This window comes from Lissotriton helveticus, chromosome 6 (assembly GCF_964261635.1).
Source record: "Lissotriton helveticus chromosome 6, aLisHel1.1, whole genome shotgun sequence".
Classification (NCBI taxonomy): Eukaryota; Metazoa; Chordata; class Amphibia; order Caudata; family Salamandridae; genus Lissotriton; species Lissotriton helveticus.
Genome location: NC_136067.1, coordinates 1,698,757,653 through 1,698,779,383, shown reverse-complemented (window position 1 = coordinate 1,698,779,383; position 21,731 = coordinate 1,698,757,653). Strand labels below are relative to the sequence as shown.

The 21,731-nt window shown below is 51.0% G+C and overlaps 1 protein-coding gene across 4 annotated transcripts in view; it reads left to right on the top strand.

Moving 5' to 3' along the window:
- Positions 1 to 21,731, top strand: part of TASP1 (taspase 1) — a 723,830-nt gene that overhangs the window by 203,943 nt on the left and 498,156 nt on the right. For all 4 annotated transcript variants that reach the window (XM_078649553.1, XM_078649555.1, XM_078649554.1 and 1 more), the window contains one exon: positions 950 to 1,034. In XM_078649553.1, the coding sequence (XP_078505679.1) occupies positions 950 to 1,034 (85 nt within the window). The remainder of the gene's footprint in view (positions 1 to 949; positions 1,035 to 21,731) is intronic.

Genomic DNA, 21,731 nt, shown 5'->3' with positions numbered 1-21,731 from the left:
TACACAGGGTACAGCTGACTGTCCGAGCAGTCAGTAAACAGTAAGGCTGGGACTGCTGTCTATGCAGGGCTCCGGGAGCCGAAGGGCAAGCTCATGTTTTAAGCATCGGAGAGCCTTTGCATTTCTTGTTTATTAATACTTGTTATTCTCTAGCAGATCCATGTACTTGGAAATGACTTTTGTATTTCTTCCAATGACAGCCATGCAGCCTCGTCTCACAGCTGTTCACTCATCCATTTGCCCAGTTATGTCCACACACCTTTCTAGTTGCAATTTATAGACCAACACACTCCTCTTTTGATACTTTAATTCACCCACCTCCCCATACCTGTGCTTCGATCCTGACAATCACTCATCCTTCCTCATCCAAGCACATATCCGTTCATCTACTGTACCCATATGTGTGTTGCATGACAGCATGCGATACGTGTGTGTGGGTGTGTTTGTGTGTGTGTGTACAGTTGCATCTTGGTGTTGTGTATGTATGTGTGCCCCTTTGGATCCCTGACACTGTTTTCTGTTTGCACATCAAACCTATCGATCACACAACACCATACGCCGTTACAAAAAAGAAAGAAGTTATACATCTAAAATAAGCCAGAGGTATTGGTTAGTGCCAATTTGTCGGAATTGGAAGTTGAAATATCCTAATGTCCACAGACTTGGATCATCAATGTCTTTTGGGCTATTGCCTGTCGCTCTCGTGCAGCCTCCGGGCACGTGACTCCCATACCTGCGACTAAAAGAGCTGAGCGTTCTGAGTCAAAGCCATTCTTTCATTTTCAAAGCCAGAGGCGCCAATGTAAGCCTTCTCTAATGCATGCTGGGCCAAATGGCTACTGTCGATTAGTTTGTTCTTTTTGTTCCTATGTAGTGTTTTCTTTTGATTAAATGCACATTATCGATTTACTTTATTTGCCTTTTATTTTCTGCCTGTTCTTTTTCGCAGGAATCAAGAACCCCGTTTGTGCTGCTAATCGGTTACTGTGCGAGGGGCAAAAAGGAAAACTCTCTGCTGGCAGAATTCCTCCTTGGTAATTGTTTGGATATGCTGGATTTTCCTGTTTCTTTTGGGTTTTAATGCGTGCAAGCTTTAAAAGTTATTCTTGTCCAAGGACTGCTGATGCTGTTTGTTACACATCAGCCTTCGCGTGCCTCTCAGGGCAAGATGTGCTTTGTTCTCGGTTTTTAGAACAGCTTGTGCACTTTGGAGTAGCTGGCACGGGGATGAAAACAGTACGCAGTTGTAGTTACTTTCCCTAGGGGTGTTTACATTGACATTTCTATCCTTACAAATTCACCAACTTTGATGTTTTAATTTAAGATTACAAAAACTATAAATTAGTCTACAGAATGTATGTGTATATCTATTTTAAATGTATCCAAAGGTACATTTTCCATGCAGTTTTAAAAGCTTTGGCTCGAATTTCTAACCTTTGTTTAAGAAAGCAGTCCCTGTACTGCAAATGGCTGATGAATATATTTGATCCGCTAAGAGTCCCTTTGTGCATAATCATACTTAGGAAAAACTGCCCTACAGCGTCTTGGTCAGATGCTGGAACCTTCAGCATATACACCACCAGCAGCTGACATTATCTAAAGGATTAATAGGGCCAAACTGCAGCAAGGTTCCAGCGAAGACCTGGATGCCTTTGATCCGATGCATTAAACTCAAGTCCAGCCAGTGGAGGTGCTTTTAGAGATTGCAAATCGTGGAGGGTATTTGAATCTTAGTCCTATTGAAATAGATGTGATTATTTGTTGGAAAGCCATTGGAATAAATACCATCGTGGACTATTTTACATGTCGAATAATCATTGTTCAGTTGGACGCGTCGGGATGTGGAGCTAAGAACACTTTTTGGCTGCTGACGGAGATACGTTTTTTGTTGGCAATACTCACTTCCATTACACCCCTCACTCTTGGTTGTCCACACTTTTCACAACCCTTTGCAGTATTTTGCTGTACCTGGCAAAGCAGCTCCATTTCTTAAAGAGACCGTCGTCCTTGCCCATTTTCTATCGGGAAAAGAAGAGGACTGATGTTTGCTTCAAAACTCCATTGCTATGCAGCATCACAAGCAATTGTGCAACCTATATGAAGAAAATGCAATACTGATAATACTATTTTGGTAATCATAGAGTACTTTGCAACATAGTTGTGCCTCGTCTGTGCACTGTAAATAACAGTTATTACTACTACCCAGTTTGCGGACGTTAAAAGGATGGATGGCAGGGCTGAGTTGGCTTTTTTGTAGAGAGTTGTGTCAACTGTTTCATAGGACAGAGCCCCAAATTCATTGTCCAATACATGTGACATTTCTATTAATATCCAAAAGTGTGCCTTCCAGTGAATGTAAGAACAACAAGGTGATGGATGGAATGCTTGCATTAATCTCAGCCGCTGGCGATCACTCTAGGCAGCATCCCAATCCATCGTTTGTCACCCACCATGCCACCTCAGTTTGGACCCATCCGTATGCAAATCAGTCTTGAACTGCTTCTTTGGAAACAGTCCAGCCTAATCTGCCAAGCCAGGTCCTGTCTGAATTGGAATACAAGCAACCTAGGACAGGTGTTACCCTTATTATGGGATCCTCAGCCAGGTATAGCTTGATTCCAGTGGCACGAAGAGCACGAGGCCCAAGTCTGGGCATATCGGTCACACTTAAAGTGTCAACTGCAACAACAACAAGGTGACAGATGGAATGCTTGAATCAATCTCAGCTACAGGTAATTGCTTGGGGCTGTTTCCCATACCATCGTTTTTGACCCTCCATGCCACCTCAGTTTGGACCCAGACCCATGCAAATCAATCTCAACAGTTCTCCAATGGGAATAGTCCAGCCCAAACTGCCAAGACAGGTCGTCCCTGAAACAGAATACGAGCAACCTAGGACCAGTGAATGGACCCACTCATACTCACATCTTCTCTCTGGGACCTGGACTCAACTTCCAGCTGGCCGACAGACGGCATCATGCATTATATACAACACTGCCAGACATTCCTCAATCTCGCATTGTCCTTCTCTTCCCCTTGCTGTCCTTCATTGTCTTGCAAGTGATGCTAATTGAGCTCTATAATGCATGCTGAAACTCATGCAGTGCTGTGCACTCATAGTGCATATGGTTACTTACCAGTTCATGACAGTCATGAAGCACGCTTTCTAATTCACTAGCCTGTGATGGCGCACAGCACCCTCTCTTTCGGGAACTCCACGGTCAGCCTTTGTCTCGACAGACCTCTTGATCACCTCTGTCATTGCCTACCCATCATTTCTTTGTCATTTGTGTTCTGCTCAACCATGATTTGCACCTGCACCCTTTGATCCCAAGTCACAGTACCACTTACTGGTGCATGTGATCCTGCTCTCCTAAACATGCATGCAATACCATCCCAATTTCCCTTTTCAGAATAAAAGTTTGATCCTTGGAAATCTGTCCCCCGTCTTCTGCCGACTTTGCTGTCCGAGAAAAATTAGATCCATGTGGTTATAATGAGCTTGATTTATAGAGTCCCTGGATAGGGTTAAAGATGTTTGTATTGCTATGAGTTTTGGGTGAGTTGGATGAAGTTCATTTGGTCATTTTTGAGAGGCCTAATATGACAAATAGCAAGGAAAATTCAGTTTTGAACCTATTGTGAGATACATTTTGTTTGAGTGACTACATTAAACCCAAACATGTAAATAGTCATACTGGTAAACAAGATGGGCTGCAATGTCATAGCACAGCACTCATGCCATGATTGGAATAGACTGCAGTAAGATTTCTGTCAAGTACAACTCCCACCCATTGTTGTCATTCAAGCCCAGTGCTGCTCTGTGGTTGGTATTTCTAGTAGCAACTAGTGGGAAGTAGCGTAGGACTAAGTAAATCATGTTTTCTCCTCTTTAGCTCCAAAGCAACTATATGTGGTAGGCCCCAGTGATTTGTCTGTACCAGTAGTAAATGCGTCTCCAATCTTAAGAGGAAAGGGTGTCTGTGTTTCAGAACTTGCTATGCTGTTCATGATCACAAGTTGATTGCAATCTCTAGTAAAGTTATAAGGAAAAATTGTAATATGAGCTATGCAATTTGTGGGGAACAACAACACTATATTAGCAGAGGACTATTAAAGGTTTCAGAATTCATTTCTGTTTCAGAGTTATTCACCTAGGAAACCATCTTAGTTTTCTGGGTTAGGATTAAGTTTGTCACCGTACCATAAAGGTTGTATCTCTTCCAAACTAATTTAGCTGTTGACACCAAATCAGTGACTCCACATCTAATACGACTAAATATTGACAAAGAAGAGGTTGAGGGGGGGGGGTTGTGACACTCCGGGAAAATTAAAGATGTGTGCCGACAAACAAAAAGCGCGCTTAGAAAAACATACTTCTTCAAGCTATTGATCCAGCTAGCAATCAACGGTGCTAAACCATCAAACAGCCAGGCAAAGTGAGGGACCTCGAACTGTTTCTCAGAAGTACTTTCTCTGGCACTAATTCCACTTTTGTTGGCCATAGGCCTATGCTCACTACATTTTGGGCTGATGCTAGTGGGTAATATGAATGAGTCATATTCGAGATGCTTTTTAGTTGGGCAAAATAATGAGTGTGAGACCATGCTGATGCCAAACTTGAAGTTGTTGCGACAAGTCATGGGCATGTCATGTTTTACATGTATCAGTAGAAAAGTGCATTGACAGTTGGATCTCCAAATTAGCAGACTTAGCCTAATCATCAGACTACAATTCATAAAAAGGAACGTGCAAGTGTCCATGACTATATTTGACGTTAAATGCTCAATATGCAAATGGAAATACAGGAACTTGTACAATGCACCAGGATAAATAACGTTAGCCGAACAAGCTAGAATTTATGCATGTATCTTGAATATAAATATGTTCCAACCACCCAGTTGATCTCAACATGACAGGGCAAGATGCACTGAATTTGTGCAGAACTGTTCTGGAATGAGCTAGGAAACTTGTGAATGGGGTTGTGACAAAGGCATATCAGACCTTTCCCACTCAGTGTTCATAACACTAATTTGATTAGCTCAATCTAGTTTCCTATGTGTGTGTTGTACCTTTTTAAGTATTAGTATTTTCATCCAGACCGAAATCGACAAATCATTGAGCATACTTCTGTCCTGTTTTCAGTGTTTATTTTTTGTGGATTTCAGTGGTTTTTGTCAGTGTTTTCCAAATCTTTTGAAATCAGTCCTTATCAGCCGCTTTTTTTTTTTTAAACATATTTTTATTGCAGAGGTAGAAACCACAGGAGACAAACAATCAACCAGTGCCCTCGTGACACCCCACCGTCCAATAATAAATCCAGACTGTACACAGCCATTCAGCCCGCATCCCAGGGGCCGGGCGGCATGTTGTTCCAAGCAGTAGGAGAAAATCACAGTGCAAGTCCCACAGGGACCATGGTCGAAAAGTCATCGTACGTATCTGCTTTAACCCCCCCCCCCACAACAAAATCTCCGGCTGCCATCCCAAAACTAATACAGTGACATCCCGCGCTTCGGGGCCACCCCTAAGCGCCCCCGTCCCAACCCGCCTAGACGCTCCCCCAGCCCTCCCCTACTTCCACCTCACGCAGCCTCCCTAATAGAGCCTAGGCACCCAGGCGAGCCACCCCCTAATGGCTTCCGTCCCACCCCAAGTCCCATAAACCAGTCCCCCCCAAAGCCCCCCCCCCCTGGCAACTGCAAGGAGTACCCCTCGCCCTGTCGAATTAGATGGATCCACCACAGCGCGGAAATTAACTCTCCCGTGTGTGCCCCGTGGTGTCCACCGGCTCAGTTCTCCCCATCCCCGTCATCCACCATCGAGTCACGCAAGGCCTGCACCACCTGCTCCCATGCACGCGCCGCGTCCAAAACCCTCTCATTCCCCAACTTAACAGCCTGTTTCATCCGGAGCACACTCTCGCAGGCAGACCACCGCAGCAGTTCATTCTTCCACCTTCCACCTACGCAGCGAGGGCCCCCCCCTAGACTTCCAGTGCCACGATATCTCCCTCTGCGCCAGTATCAAACCCAGGTCAATAAATTTGCTCGTCACCTTGGTGCGTTTGGTGTGCGGGAACCAGAGCAACAGGCACGCCGCCATATCGAAGTCCACCTCCCTGGCAGACACTTCATTCAGGAGTTCCCCTACCTCTGCCCAGTAGGTCCCCAATTGCGGGCAACCCCAAAACAGATGATCCATGTCCGCACCCAAAGACGAACACCGTGGGCAGCGGGCATCCGGCACCCGGAAGTACCTCTGTAATTTCTCCGGGGTTAAATAGGCCCTATGAAGCACATAGAAATGTACTTGTTGAAAGCGCGCATTTCTCGTGCCCTTCCACGTACGCCGCAGGATGTGTCCCCATGCCGTATCCGGTATGGGGCGGCCCACGCTCTCCTCCCATTTAGTCTTGAGCCCTAGGAGTGGCTCCAGACCCTCATGCAGCATCCTATTATGGAGGCACGTCACAGCCTTAACCGTACCAGCTGCCATCACCACATATTGGCACGCCATAGTCGTCGTTGGTTCTACAAGCCCCCCTTTCCAGTGCTTCTGTACGGCAGCCACCACCGCCGCGTGTAGGAGGAACCCCCCGTCAGGCACCCCAAACTGATCCCGGAGTACCTCAAACGGTGCTAACGCCCCATCTATGTACAAATCGCCAACCACCTGCAATCCCATCTCTTCCCAGGCCAGCAACGGGGACCAATCACCCCCGTGCGGCAAGGCCGTCAGCATGCCGATCGGAATCTCCGGTGCATAAGGCCGCGAAGCCCTCGCTCTCCGAAGGCTCCTCTGCCAACACAAGCGGAGCGTCCTTTCCTCCACGGTGAGGGCCCGCAACTCAAGCCTCTGCTGCATGATAATATAGGATAACACATGGCGTCGTATCCCCCGATCCCGGTCCACCTCCGGACCCCTGAACACCCTAGCCACATTCTGTGTAAGAACCTGCAGCTGTGCCGCTAGATAATACAGCTCGAAGTCAGGCACAGCCATACCTCCTTCCATCTTAGGGCGGAGGAGCGTGTTCAGGGCCACTCTGCGGCGACCATGCCCCCACAGAAAGCCAATAATCATCGACCTCAGGTCTCTGAAGATCCCCTGGGGAATCCATATGGGCAGCGTCCGGAAATAATCTTCAAAAGGGCAATCCTGCCCAGAACCGTCAGCGGGAGGGTCGACCAGAAAGACAAGCTGCCCCGCAGTGCCCGGATACAGCGACCAATGTTACCCTCCAATAGGTCCGCGGTAGCATGATAAATGCGAACACCCAAATAGGTGAAACAAGATGGTTCCCACACCACGGCCAAGTCGCCGTCAGGAGCAGGTGATCCCGCTCGCAGCGGGAACACGCAAGTCTTCGCCCAATTGACCTTAAGACCCGACAGCCGGCCGAACTCCGACAGCAGCTCCATAGCACCGGCCAACGCCCGGGAGGTGTCAGCCAGGTACAGGAGCAAGTCATCCGCATAAAGCGATATATAATGCCACTGCTCGCCCCTGGCTATCCCCATGTACTCGACACCCGACCTCGCATGGACCGCTAAAGGTTCCATTGCCAGAGCAAACAACAGGGGAGACAGAGAGCACCCCTGCCGCGTGCCCCTGCCCACCGGGTACGCCGCAGACACCAGGCCGCCCAAACGTACTCTCGCCGTCGCCGATGCATACAAGACCCTTGTCCATCTGCGGAACCCCTCGCCCATTCCAAAACTCTCCAAAACTCCATCTAGGAACGGCCATTCCAAACTATCAAAGACTTTCTCGATATCCACAGACAGGACCGCCGGGGCACCCTCCCCGTCCAAGATGGCGTCCATTATCCCCACCAGTCGGCGAACATTCAGCGCCGTACTCCTCGTGGGTATGAACCCGGCCTGGTCCCTATGTACCAGGCCCGTCATATACGGGGCCAGCCTGGTGGCCAGTATCCGGCTCAGAATCTTATAATCCACCGTCAGCATGGACAGTGGGCGGTAAGACCGCACGTCTGCTGCATCCCGGCCAGGCTTCAGGAGCGGCACAATCAAGGCCTCCTGCATGGATCCGGGCAGTGCCCCAGCCTCGAAAGCTTCAGCATACACCGTCAGCCACCTGGGTGTTAAACTATCCGCATACAGCTGATAAAATTCAATCGGTAGGCCGTCCACCCCGGGCGTTTTGTTGCGGGCCATATGCTTTATGGCCGCCCGTATTTCCGTGAGCGTTACCGGACCGCCCAGTTCCTTCGCGTCATCCTCAGCAAGGACCGGAATCTGCCTCTCCCCCAAGTATTCCGCAATGGCCTGGACCCCCACCTCCAGCTGACTCCGATACAGTTCCTCATAGTACCCCCTAAAGCACTCCAATATCGCTGCCTGGGTGTACACCATCTCTCCCTGCGCAGTGCGAATGCCGAGGATCGGGGAGCCCCCAAGTACCGGGTTGGCCAGTCTGGCCAAGAGGGTACCCACCTTATCCCTTTCCGCATGCGCCCTGATGATATACTGCTTGTAGTCATAGCATCGCAAACGTTCCGTCTCAGTGGCGACCACCTCCTTCGCTTCTAATAGCTGGGCTTGTAGGTCCGGTCTAGCCGGCCTGCGGCGCTCCAAGTCCCTCAACCTATCTTCCGCCTTCACAAGGTCATTCAACACAGCCGTGCGAGCATTCGAGAACCTGCCCAGACACACTCCTCTCACCACCACTTTCATTGCATCCCATTCAATGGACCTACTCGTGGCCGAGTCCGCATTCATTCCGAAATAGCTATCAATGCCTTGCCGAACCACGTCTTGGAAGACGGGATCCTCAAGTGTCTCCGGCCGAAGCCGCCACGTTGGAATGACTGAGCGCTCCCTCTGCCACTGAATGTGCACCAATAGGGGATTATGATCTGAGATAGTCCTAGCCAAGTACTCCGCATGGGAGACCAACGGAGCTAGGGATCCACCGCAGAGCACCGAATCAATCCTGACATGCAGGTCATGAAGTGCAGAGTAAAAGGAGTAATCCCTGGCCTCCCTGTGCCGCTCCCTCCAGACATCCAGCAGCCCCCACCTATCCTGCCAGTCCTTCCTGTGCGCGGTCAGCCTGCGCACCGGGGAGTCCACCAGAGGGGGATGGGACCTGTCCAGAGCCACATCCGTAATCGAGTTAAAGTCCCCCCCTAGCACTATCGGGCCCGCCAGGAAGGAGGCTAACGCCCCTGAGAGGCTATCAAGGTAACGAGCCTGATCAGTGTTTGGTGCATACACAGAGCAGAAAACCACATCCCGTCCATATAACCTCCCCTCCACCGCCACAAACCGGCCACCCGGATCCACGACTTGATTTAGCAATTGAAAGGGTATCCCCGCCCTCACCCAGATCAGCACCCCCCTGGCATACGCTGAGTAGGTGGTGCCAAACACCTGGCCCCGCCACCTTTTCTGCAAGGCAGTACATTCCTTCTGAGTGAGATGAGTCTCCTGAAGCATAGCAATCTGAACCCCCCTGCGTACAAGATATGCGTGGACTTTATGACGTTTCACCATAGTTCGCAGCCCCCGGACATTCCACGTTAGGCATTTCAGATTAGGTAATGTCCCCATTCCAACTTCGTACAGTCCGAATCAAATAACGAATGTTTATAACCCCCCCAGTGCAGTTGCCCCTCCCCGAACACACCCAAAACAGAAAAACTTCCCAAACCCCTCTCCCCAGGACAGAGCACACGAACCCAATGTCCGCCCCCATCCAAACCTTGAAACAACTCCTCACACTCTTACCCTGTGGTCTCCACCACAGGCGGCCTTAAGGGCCCAAGGGGGGTGAGTCACCGCCGACCCCAGCGAGCGGAGCCCACGCCCCGCGCCTCCATCCCTCCTGAAGCACAGAACTCCCCCTCCCGGCATCCCGGCCCCTATCAACAGGATACCACCCCACCATGAAGTCCCGATCTAGCGTAATCCAATCCAATGTCAGCCACAAAAGATACCATCTGAGGTCTGTGGGGTCACCTCCGGCCCCTTCGAACTGTCCGCTTCCGAGAGTTCCTCTCCCGACCTGCCGCCGTCACCTCCCGAGTCAGTCTCCGCACGTTCACTGTTCTGTTGCGACCCTGTAATGGCCGCCGTCGCTGCGAGTGCATCCCTCTTTTCCGCCGCCATTTGAGCTTCCCGCCTCTCCCGCCGGCGCCTGTTGCGGGATCGGATGCGTTGCGATTGTCTCACCCGGGGCTGCTTGGGTTCATCTCGCCTGCTTTTATGCGATCTATCCGTACCCGCTCTGTACAACTCCAGCCAGTGCCAAACCTCGTCCGGAGTCTGGAAAAAGTGCGTAGTCCCATCCAACATGATCCGCAACTTAGCCGGGTAGAGCAAGGAGTACTGAATGCTTTCCTCCCTGAGCTCCTTTTTCACTGCCAGGAACGATGCCCGGTTTTTCTGGACCGCTTGGGTGTAGTCCGGGAAGATCGTAACCCTACTATTCTCCACGTCATAGGGGCCCGACATCCTGGCCCGCTGAATGAGAAGATCCCGGTCCTTGTAATGGAGGAGTCTCACCACCATCGGGCGGGGGGGGCGACCAAGCCCCGGCGGGCGAGCAGGTACCCGGTGGGCCCTCTCCAGCGTAAAGAAAGGAGTGAGCCCCTCCGGCGCCACCACAGTGCGGAACCAGTTCTCCATACAGGCCACTGCATCCTCCCCCTCAATCCGTTCCGGAAGGCCTACGACCCGCACGTTGTTCCGCCTATTGCGGCCTTCCGCATCCTCTGCCCTCCGTTCCAACGAGTCCAACCGGGCCAACATATCAGTGATCTTATGTTCCGCGGCCACCACCGATGGTTTCAGGTCCAGCAATAGTTGGTCATGGTCCTTAACCTTGTCCGCTAGCTTCGCATGATCTGCGCGCAGCAGCCCCAGGCCCACGGCCACTTGGGCGATGTCTTGGTGCAACACGTCCTTAGTCGAGGCGATCGCATCAAGTATGGCATCTAGTCGCTGGTTCAGCCGTAGGTCTCGATCGAGCTCCGGGGAGGGACTCTCGCCCAGCTGGGTGGAAATCGCCGAGTCCCCCTCAGTGCGTCCCTCGGCCATCGACCCACTCGTCGCCGCCATTCCAGAGTGCTGCGTCACAAGTCCAAGAGCTCGGTTATCATCAGCGCCCGTGGGCGGCGCCGGTCGCCGGCAATGCAATGTCTCCACCGACACTCACAGGCACAAAAGCCACGGCCTGCGACGCACACTCCACTCGGCCGCTCCCCTCGGGAGCCTGAGGGGGAGAGGAGAAGTCCCAGGGCGGTGTCCAGCTAGGGTCCCCAAGCTCCGGACGAGCCAAGGTTGCGTACCGTGGCCGCAGAGCACAGCCCCGCCGACCCTAGCGCCCCAGTCAGCGGAATGCAGGATCTCCCGGCAGGATCCCTCGCCAGTCGGCGACAACTCGGCTCAGGGCTGAAGTCCGGGGCCTTCCAATCTCCCCGCCGCCATTTTCTTCGCACCCTCGGCAACACCTCAGCCGTTGCTTCGACACGGTCTCCTCGGGGGCGGCAGTCCCCCAGCAGTTCACCAAGTGCACCCCGCTGTCCCCTCGCACTTCAGAGGGCAGGAGGATCGTCTCCGGGTCGCCTAGGGTTCCGAAAACAGGAGAAATAGCGGGATCCTGCGCGGAGCTACGAGCTCACGCCGCCATCCCGATCGGCGTCCAAGCCACGCCCCCCTCCTTATCAGCCGCTTAACCCCAAAAATAGACCGAAACTGTGTTTTTCCAGTGTTTACAAAACATGTTGTTTTTAGCAGTGATTTTTATAAAGCAAATGCTTAATTTTAAAGAGAAGTAATGCAGAGTATGTAGTGTCTTCCCACTGTGTCCAATGGACTTATGTTAGACTGTTTTCTGTTTTATATCCAACTTTATTGAAAGTTTTGTATCAAGACACATAGTAGCATGTCTCCAAAGAATACATTGTACAAGCACAAGTCACCAAGCCTAATCCTCAGCATCACATATCATTACATGGTTAAAGCGACAGCCATAATAGCTACACAATTTCCCCCAAATTTGGCTGTGCGTCTGTGGACAACCACGAGCCTCATAAATCATTTTCTCCTGGAGCGCGCACCAGTCCAACCCCTTGTTCCAGCATTTGACAGTCTGAGGGTTTTGTTGTTTTCAGGAACAAGCCAAATTCCATTTAGCGACCAGACCGGGTCCCTGCCCAGAAAGATACTATCATCCTGGGGGCCCCCAACCTCATTCACCATCCCCAGCAACACAATATGGAATGTCAGATCCAGGAGGTGGCTCAAAACAGAGGAAAGCACCGTACCCACCCCCTCCCAGAAGCTCCTCAACACCATGCATTCCCATGCCACATGAAAGAAGTCTGCCTCTGGGTCCACAGGTTGTGCACACATCGACTGTACGTCAGGGCGAGTGCTGTAGGTGCAGCGAGTGATGTATGTCACATGTAAGTAATTAAATTGCACCATACGCGATAAGATCGCCAATTTTTGGGGCGCCTTCCAGGACTCTCTCCATTCCTCATCTTCCAGTGTCCCACTCAGGCCTTCCATCTCTGCCTTGCCCACTGGAGACCGGATGGGGCATGGATTTCAAACAAACGATGAATCATAGAGATTACCCCTTTACCTAAACGCCCTAAGAAAACCATCGCCTTTAGCGGACTAAACCCGGGCAGGGAATCGTTTGGGAGATTGTGAGCCTGCAAGGCGAGGAGTAGCTGGAGGTAAAAAAACAACTGCAAGTTCTCCAGTCTGTGTCAAACCTGTAGATCCTGAAATGTCACAAGACTACCCCCTCATAGACATCCCCAGATAGGAAAGCCCAATTCGGCATTCAGGAAGCAAAATCATGTGCGTGGTTTGGGGTAAGGGTAGTTGCCCAGAATGTACAAATAACGCAACAGATACACCATCTTAAAGATGCAGTACGCCCCATGTGATTCAGTGGCAGGGCAGCCCAGCTGTCCTATATCAGACTGTTTTAAGCATAGAAAGTCTGTGTATTGCACTCTCTTTTTCATCTTATTACCCTCTCTCAAACCTCATAACCTCTCACACTAAGTCTGTCCGGTTAAAGGGCTATTAATGTATTAAAAGAAATAAGAGTGCTATACTCATCTGTTATAATAAACATATTTCCAGACACAACTGGGGGTCATTGACCTACACCTTACTGAATATTATTACATTGTAGGGATTATCAACTCTGCCAACTGCATAGTACCTTTTGGAACCTTTACAATATTGAATTATACTAGGTTAATTGATAGTCCTGCATTCTAAGGTACCTGATACATGATTCTTTGAGCATGTTGCCCACTGCTTTTTTGCACTCTTTGCCTGTCTACATTAGGGTTTTGCTGCTGTTGTTTTGACTTTCATAGCTGGGGAGAGGATGTAGCCTTATGGCTAGAGCGATTGACCTTGAAGCTGGGGAACCGGGTTCGAGTCTCAGCAACAATGCTCAACATCCTGTGATTCTGGGAAAATCACTTAATCTCCCCATGCCTACAAAAAAATAAGTGTGTTCTTCTGTACAAAACTGGCGCTCATGTAAAGCGCTCTGATACCCAATGTCTTGGGTCTAGTTCACGCTATATAAAACTCTAAAAATATTTATTAAAAATAATGCTACTAAGTGTTATTCTTTCAAATGTTTCACTATAAGTCAATCCTGACCTTTTAAAAGACATAGTACTGTAACCTGGTACTTGAAATGTTGCTATTACTATTGTAACTATGGGCTCAAAATCCCCAGCAGTACAGTGCAGCTGTGTAAAAAGCCAGGACTAGCTGAAGGTATCACACATAATAAGGGGACACCTTACAGCTATGAATTTTGTTGGTATGCAGAAAGTCTTGTGTCATATTTTCACCACTATCCCATGTGCATGACAACAGCAATTTTTTCACAGGTATGTGTCACTACACCTTGAAATTAATGCTCAAAGCCTGGGGTGTTTGGAAGGTGACCTGCTATCAACGCTGATGTATCAAAGGGGTTTACCCATTCTGTGTCTGTAGGTAAATTTGATAGTACATATTAGCCAAGATTCTTATACACCAGCTGTTTCACCAATCAGTGAAAAAATTAAACCCTGCCAAAATCACAAATATGATTTTAACATTGCCAGGTTCTCTACAGTCTATAAAATAAATTAGATCTGTCCTAACATACTTCTATACCTTGCACCTTTAATGCAAGCACACAAACCTGGAGGAAACAAAACAACAACAAAACTCAAGAGAATAATCTCAGACCAGGCTTTCTTATTGCCACTTTGAATAACAGTAAAATTGTGTCAACCCCTCTAGAAAGAAATAAACATGACTCATTCTCTCTCGTTCTTTTCTTGTAATGGAAATATAGTTTATGGGCAAGTGTTCATCAGTGTTTATATGTTTAGACTGATGAGGACTGTTTCCATTTCAGTGGTGTTTTAGAAGTTATTAATGGGTTTAAACCTAAAACAAGATAGCCTAAGCATACTCAGTGTGAAAAACCAGGACCTGTTTGCAGTGTCCCCCCACTTTTTTCCCCATTATGACTAATAGAGGCTGGTTTTCTGGTTTTGTGCCTAGGGCTCTGCTAACCAGACCCAGGGCCAGTGCTCTGATTACAAGTGCATGGTAATTAGGTATAAATACAATTGGTACTGACAACCTACCTGCAAGTTCCTAGTATATGATAGGGCATGTACGTTTAGAGGTCCAGTCGATTTAATGCACTTAAGTGTACCCTACTGTGGTGCCTGCTGTCATTTTATGGTTTAAATCTTTTATTAGTTTTCACACAGAATAAAGGACAAGACCCTCTGCTCCCGTGTCAGAATGCCAAAGAGGCAACAAGGTCGCAATAAGCATGGAGCGGGTCGACAGAATCAACAAAAGAGAAACAAATAAAGAACTTCCCAAACTAACCCCCCACCCGCCGCACCCATCCCTCGTCCACCGAAAAACAAAAATGGGGAAGGGAAGAGTGTAAGGAAAAGCCAACACACTGATCAGCAGCGTCGTTTGCGACTTTTCGTAGAGCTGTCACTTGGTATCTGCGTGTCTGGAAGACGAAGTAGTCGGAGATATCGGGGGCATGTCAACTCTCGAAACTCGGACACCAAGAGAGTCAAGAAGGGCCGCCGCGACTCAGGGAACTCCGACCCCCTTCGGCGAGTGTGAGTGTGAGCTTCTCCATACCCAACACCGTCCAGTGTCTTTGAAGCCAGCCAGAGAGCGTGGGGAGTTGGGTAGAGCACCAATGGACCAAGATGTTCCTAGGGCAATCGCTATCAAGCGCCCCCTTCGGGACTTAAGTGGGTACGTTAATGGCTTAGGTAAGCCCAAGAGTATGTAGGAGGGGAAGTGAGTGAGCTGGGTTTCTAAGTGTAGGTCTATTTCATCAAGTACTTGGGAACAATATGGCTGTATGTGGGCGCAGCTCCAGAGGACGTGTTCCAGTGTACCCCTCTCCCCACACTCCCTCCAGCATAGGTCACTTCGCCGTTAATCCAAGCAACGTAGGCGCTCAGGCATGTAGTACCAATAAGTAGCAATCTTGGTCAAGGTCTCTGTGAGGCCCATATGGTACGCCGAGTGTCGTGCCCTGTGGTAAATGCCCTCCCATTCCTTGTGGCTTAGGGATCTCCCCAGGCCTCTCTCCCATTGAGTGCGACCTGCATTGTACGTGTGTGCGGTAGGGCCTAGGAGCATCTTATAGGGGTCAGAGATGATTCCTTTGTCAGAGGTGCATGTTATCAGCCATTTTTCATAAGAAGACAGTAAACGTTGTGCCTGCGGTTTAATGTGTGGGTGTAGTGCCCAGTGTCGGACCTGGAGGTATGGCAGGCGTTCCGTTTCTGGAAGACCGTAGTGTTCCCTAAGCTGTGGAAGCGGGATAATACCATCTAAATCATAGAGATGTCCCAGGGACTTGCAGGGGGAAGAACTCCAGGCTTGAAAGGCTTGGGCCTCTATACCGGGCTGAAACTCCGGATTATCTAACAATGGTGTGAGGGGTGATGGGAACGTGGTCAGTTGTGCTTGAGTACTGGTGCGATCCCAGGATTCCACAATGGTGCCCGTGGTGTAAGAAGCATAGAGATTAGCCAGGCGATGATTTTTGTAGAGAAAGGGAACTCCCTGTAGTGGTCTGCCCACTACAGCCTGGTCCTGAAACAGCCTGTGCTTTTCTGATTCCAGCCGCTGCCATTCCATGAGATACCTAAGCTGAGCAGCATGAAAGTATGACTGAAGATCGGGCACCCCCACACCTCCCTCCGGCGGAAGGATTGCAACCTGGTGGTGGAATCGCGGTTTACGACCGTGCCACATAATGTGCGATAGGTGCGCCTGTGTCTGCTGGTTCCAGCTGGCGGGGGTCGGAGGGGGAGAGTCTGGAATATATATAGAATTTGTGGGAGTATGGTCATTTTAGTAGCTGCTATCCCACCCAGCCAGGATATTGTGCAGTATTTCCACCTGCTTACCTCCTTTCTAATGTGGGTTCGGAGAGTGGCGTAGTTAATGTCAGAGGTGGCTTGGATGGTAGGAGCGAGCTGTATACCTAAATATGGGATCACCTCTGTCGACCACTGTACCGGGTGTTCCTCCTGGAGGTGGGTGAGAGTATGTGGAGGGAGGCAGAGATTGAGGGCCAAGGATTTATCCATGTTAATTTTAAAGCCCCACCCCTGAGCAAAGTTGTGCAGTTCAATAAAAAGGCAGCGCACAGATGTGATCGGGTCCGAGAGGGATAGTAGGATATCATCAGCATAAAGGCTTATGGTGTGGGTATCCCCCCAAACTTAATCCCAGCTATTAGGGGATGACGGCGGGCTTTGAGTGCTAGGGGCCCCATGTAGAGTGCAAAAAGGAGGGGCGACAGGGGCCAGCCCTGTCTAGTGCCCCTCCTGATAGGAAACCGGGAAGATGTGTGGCCATTGACGCAAACCGTTGCCATGGGCGATCTGTAGCAATTTAAGATGCGGGTGCGGAGCTTCTCGCCAAAGACAACGGCCATCAACACCATCTCCAGATAAGGCCAGTGCACTCTATCGAAGGCCTTCTCTGCGTCGATGGCCAGGAGCATATACTCGCCTTGGGTGCCTTCTCTATCAGATGTAATATGCGCTTAGTGTTGTCACTAGTCTGTCTTTGTGGAATAATACCAGCCTGGTCGGGCTCAACCAGTTGTGCCATGTAAGGCGCCAGTCGGGTCGCTAAGATGCTGGTGTAAAGTTTAATAACTATGTTAAGCAATGAAATAGGTCTATATGCACTGCATGCTGTCCTGTCCTTTCCGGGTTTCGGGATGACAACCACTGCTGCCTCTAACATCTCTCCTGGGATTGCACCAGTGTGTTCGAAAGTGTTGAACAGTCGTGTCAGAGTGGGGGCAGTTTGTTGCAGAAGGTCTTATAAAAGGCAGCCGTGTAGCCGTCCAGGCCGGGTGATTTACCCACTTTGAGACGGGAGATTGCCGAGATGACTTCCTCTATCTGTATGGCTCTGTCTAAGTAGTCAGCATGCACTGGGGAGAGGGAGGGCATGCCTGCAGCAGCTATGTACTCAGCACTGCGCTGGATATCGATAGAGTCTTCCGTGTATAGGTCGGCATAGAAATCTCTAAAGATTTCAGCTATGGTTGCGTCATCTGTTCCCGGCTTGCCCTCAGTTGTATGTATGATTTGCACCCCCTGTTGCTGTCTGGCTTCGCGTAGCTTGTTGGCGAGAAGGCGGCCACACCTGTCCCCCCCGTGTAGTAGGAGTGTCGCAGCCTAAGGGCCGCTTATTCTGCTTTATCTTGATCCAGGGCTGCGAGTTGCTTCCTTTCTACACAGAGTTGGCGTCATGCTCTAGAAGCGCCTGTCCTCTGATGGAGTTGCTCAAGTTCCGAAACTCTCTGGGTGAGTTCTGCTCTCTTGCGTTCCCTTTCCCGATTGTGGGCTGAAGAAATCGCTATGAATCCCCCCCGGAGGACTGCTTTTAATGCTGCCTACTGCGTTGCTGGGGAAGTGTCGGGGATAGCGTTAAGGGAATTAAAATCCGTAATGGCTTTCTGAATTTGAGTAGTCGCTGGTGGAAGCTATATTGTGTCAAGCAGGCGCAAATGTCTCAGAGGACGCGTTGAGTGCGGAAGGTGAAAACTGGCCAATACCGGGGAGTGATCCGGAAAGGACGCCGTCAGAATATCAGTGCTGATCACGTGAGCCTGAAAGGAGGAGGAGCTAAGGAGATAGTCTAGGTGCGCGTAGGTTTTGTGGGCCCCCGAATAAAAACTGTAGCTGCGAGAGTGGGGGTGGAAGTGACGCCAGAGGTCGGACAGCCCCAGCTCCTGAAGTAGCGCTCGCCCTGATGGCGGGAGTACACCCGCTTGGTTCGTCCTCTGGCAGGAACGATCTAGCTCATTGTCAAAGACAATGTTGAGGTCACCCCCAAGCAGCAAGTATCTGTCTGAGGCAGTGGCCGCCTCCCGCAAAGCCGTGAGGAGGAACTTAGTTTGCCCCTCGATGAGTGCATATATAGACCCTATAAAAAAAGTCATCTCTCCTAGCAATAACTGGTGTGTTAGAAGGCGACCACTGATCTCTGCTTGCTTCTGTAGGACCCTCCCCGGGAAAGAATGGGAAACTAGGATGGCCACCATGCTGATTTTGGGGTGTTGGAAGAGAACAGTTGTATGGGGAATGCCTTAGCCCTCAATCTGTGATGATCCTTGGAGAGGAGGTGGGTCTCTTGGAGTAAACCATTGTCAGCCTTAGAATGCTCAAGGTAGTGTAGTATGGCTCTGCGTTTGATTGGGTTATTCAAACCCCGCACGTTAAGGGTAAGAATTTTGAGGGAATTGTGCGCCATCAGAGATCTGGGATCGGGACAGGCTGCGCTACGCGTTGCTGGCTATGGTGAGCAAATAACCCATGAATATTTAAGTAAGTGCAAGGTGACCAACTGTGTGGAACATGACAGTTTGCAAAGGATACCCAGGGAAGGTGGACGAGAAACCCAAACCCTTAAAAAAAAAAAAACTTAGAACCGTACCAACAGTAATAGCATCTCAATCAAAAACAAGAAGTTCAAAAGTGTGGTCCTAGAACATAGTCCGCCAACCCGGAGGAACCGGGAAGTTGAGTGGGGGCTCATGATGTGTCCAACGAGAGAGGAGCAGTTCCGTCCACTGACCACCGGGAGTCAGAGAGTAGCAGAAAAGGGCACTCAATTGCCAGCTTCTCACTCAGTGATGGAGTTTGTTCCCACCAGGGCATCGGTTGCGGAGGCAAGAGCATCTTGCTGCCCTTTTGCGATGTCTACTTTATTCGGCTTTCAGACCCGCCGTCTCCTGCCCTGTCGCATCCACCCCGATGGCGTGGTCTTGGGCCCTGGGCTGGTGCTGTGGCGGTCATTGTCCTCCTCGTCAGGCATTGTCAGGCCCAACAGTCAGTAGGATTCCGTGAGGTAGCGCATCTGGTGGAGCTTGCCATCAAAGCGGAAAATAAGGCAAAATGGGTGCCCCCAAGAGTACGTGATATTATGCTGCCTGAGATGATCGTCACTGGACGGAATTGCCTACAGCGTTGCAGGGTGATCAAAGCCAAGTCTTGGAACAATACTGGAGAGTGACCTTGATAGGAGATAGAGTGGAGGGTTCTCGCTTTCGCAAGGATGGCTTCCTTGGTTTTGAAGTCTTGCAGGCATACCAGTATGTCCGCATGGGGTGCGTTGGGCGCGTGAGGCGGGCCAACCCAGTGCGCTCTGTCTATGGTGATTTCAATGTCAGGAGCGGCTGCCAAGATGTGGCGAAAGAGGCCCTGCCCGAAGGCGAAGAGATCCTTGGTGTCCTCCGTCGTCTTCACCCCCGGATCCGGATGTTATGCCGACGTGATCTGTTCTCGAGGTCCTCCAAGTGTGTCTGTACATCTAGTTGCTGGTCTTGGAGCCGTATAATCTCCTGCTGAAGCATGGCCACCTCCGTCGTGGTAGTGTCGCTTTTATTCTCCAGCGTTGCGACCCTTTCCCCCACCTCGTCCACTTCCCTGCAACTCTCCCGCATCTCGACCGTCAGATCTGTCTTCACTGTAAGTCAGCTCTGAGTGTATTAAAGAGCGATTCTAGGAATGCCTTGGTGGTAGGCTCAGCTCCCGCGCTAGGGGTGGGCTGCGTGGTTGCCATTGAAGGAGATGCCGTCGTGGTGTCAGAGATAGACTAGGCCCTTCCAAAGATGTCCTGCAACGTTTTCTGCTTCCTCGTCCGGGCTGAGGACATAGTCTTGGGGACTCTGATGGAAAGCCTGTGTCGGAGTACAGTGTTCGAGTGAAGTTCAGGGAGGGGGAAGCTCCGAGTACTGCTGCCAGTTGTGGAATGGTTGGATCTTGCAGCCTCTGTCCCCCGGTGCCCTAGGGGTTCGCGTATGTTGCCAGAAGAAAACGCTCCTGGCAGATCAGGGGTGCTCAGCCTCACCGCCTATGGGGTTATCACCATCAGTAGAGAGGCCACCCGAGAAGTGTGTGCTTCTCCAGGAAGTGGGCAGTGTGGCAATCGGAGGCAATCAAGGCAGCGAGCGCGCTCACCACTCAGTCAGTCCCGTAAGCCTCCTCCACAATCAGCCATCTCAGTCCGTTTTCTGCACAAGGCACGATTGGCTTACATCTGTGTATACCACTGCAGGGCGACGAGGGCCTCTAATCTATGGGCCATTCACTCACAACAGGCAGCAAAGCAAAAGTCACCCCAAGAGGACGTCGGAGAAGGAGGAGGCCGGGATGCAGGGTCCCCGGTACCTAAAGTCAATGGCGCCGCCTCCAGCGGCCCCTTGGTATTCCGCCGGCGAGGGCCCTCTCAATCACACACAGCAGGGGCCTACCTCCTCCGCCGGTCTCCAACTCGCTGCTTTCGCCAGTCTCTTCTCTGTGCGGCAAATCCGTGGGTCAGCGCTCCGTCACCGTTCGTGCTCCGCGTCACTCAGCCACATGGAGCCAGGCTCCGAACTAGCCTGGGGGATCTCGCAGGCGCCACCTCGCCTAGGGAGTCAGACCTGCAGTGTAATGGGTCAAGTCGGGGCCCGGGAGGTGTCGCTCGCTGGTGGGCCTGTGCTTGTGCTAGAGCCCCGGCCTTTTCCCCGGTTGCTCCAATCAGGCAGGCTCCAAGGCCCCGTCAGCATGGGTGGGGCTGGTTGGGCAGGCAGGCCGCAGCGTCTCCGGAGGTATGGGAGCCACGGGCGATGCAGGAGAGAGAAGGGCCTCGTCTCAATCTCCGCCCGCCGCAGCCCAGCAGCTGTAGGGCCCGGGTGCTACGCAGCGCGGCCCGCGGCAACGTCTTTCCCGAGGCAGATAGCTCAAAGGAGGAAGAAGGTTGAGAGAGCTGGCTCTGTATATGGCGGGTGGGGCCCCCCGTCTCCCCCTGCTGTCGAGCAGAGGCCAATCGATCAGATGCTGGCCTCGGCAGGCCCCGACTCGGGCCGACCCTATCTCGAGGCCTCCGCTCCGTTACAGGCGTCCCGACCAGGCCGCCTCGTAAGGTGCTGCTGTAACGTGTCTGCGGCCGACTGCCGCTGACACCGAGGACAGGAGCGGAGTCAGGGGACCCTCCGCCACCGAATTCCACTGCCTCCGGACCTCTGGCAAGGTGATCGAAGCTGATTATGGCAGACGGCAGGCAGGAGCTCCGATGTCCGCGTCCTACCACGCCGCCATCTTGGCCACGCCCCTTCTGCTGTCATTTAAAAAAGACAGCCCTGCCTTGCAGGCT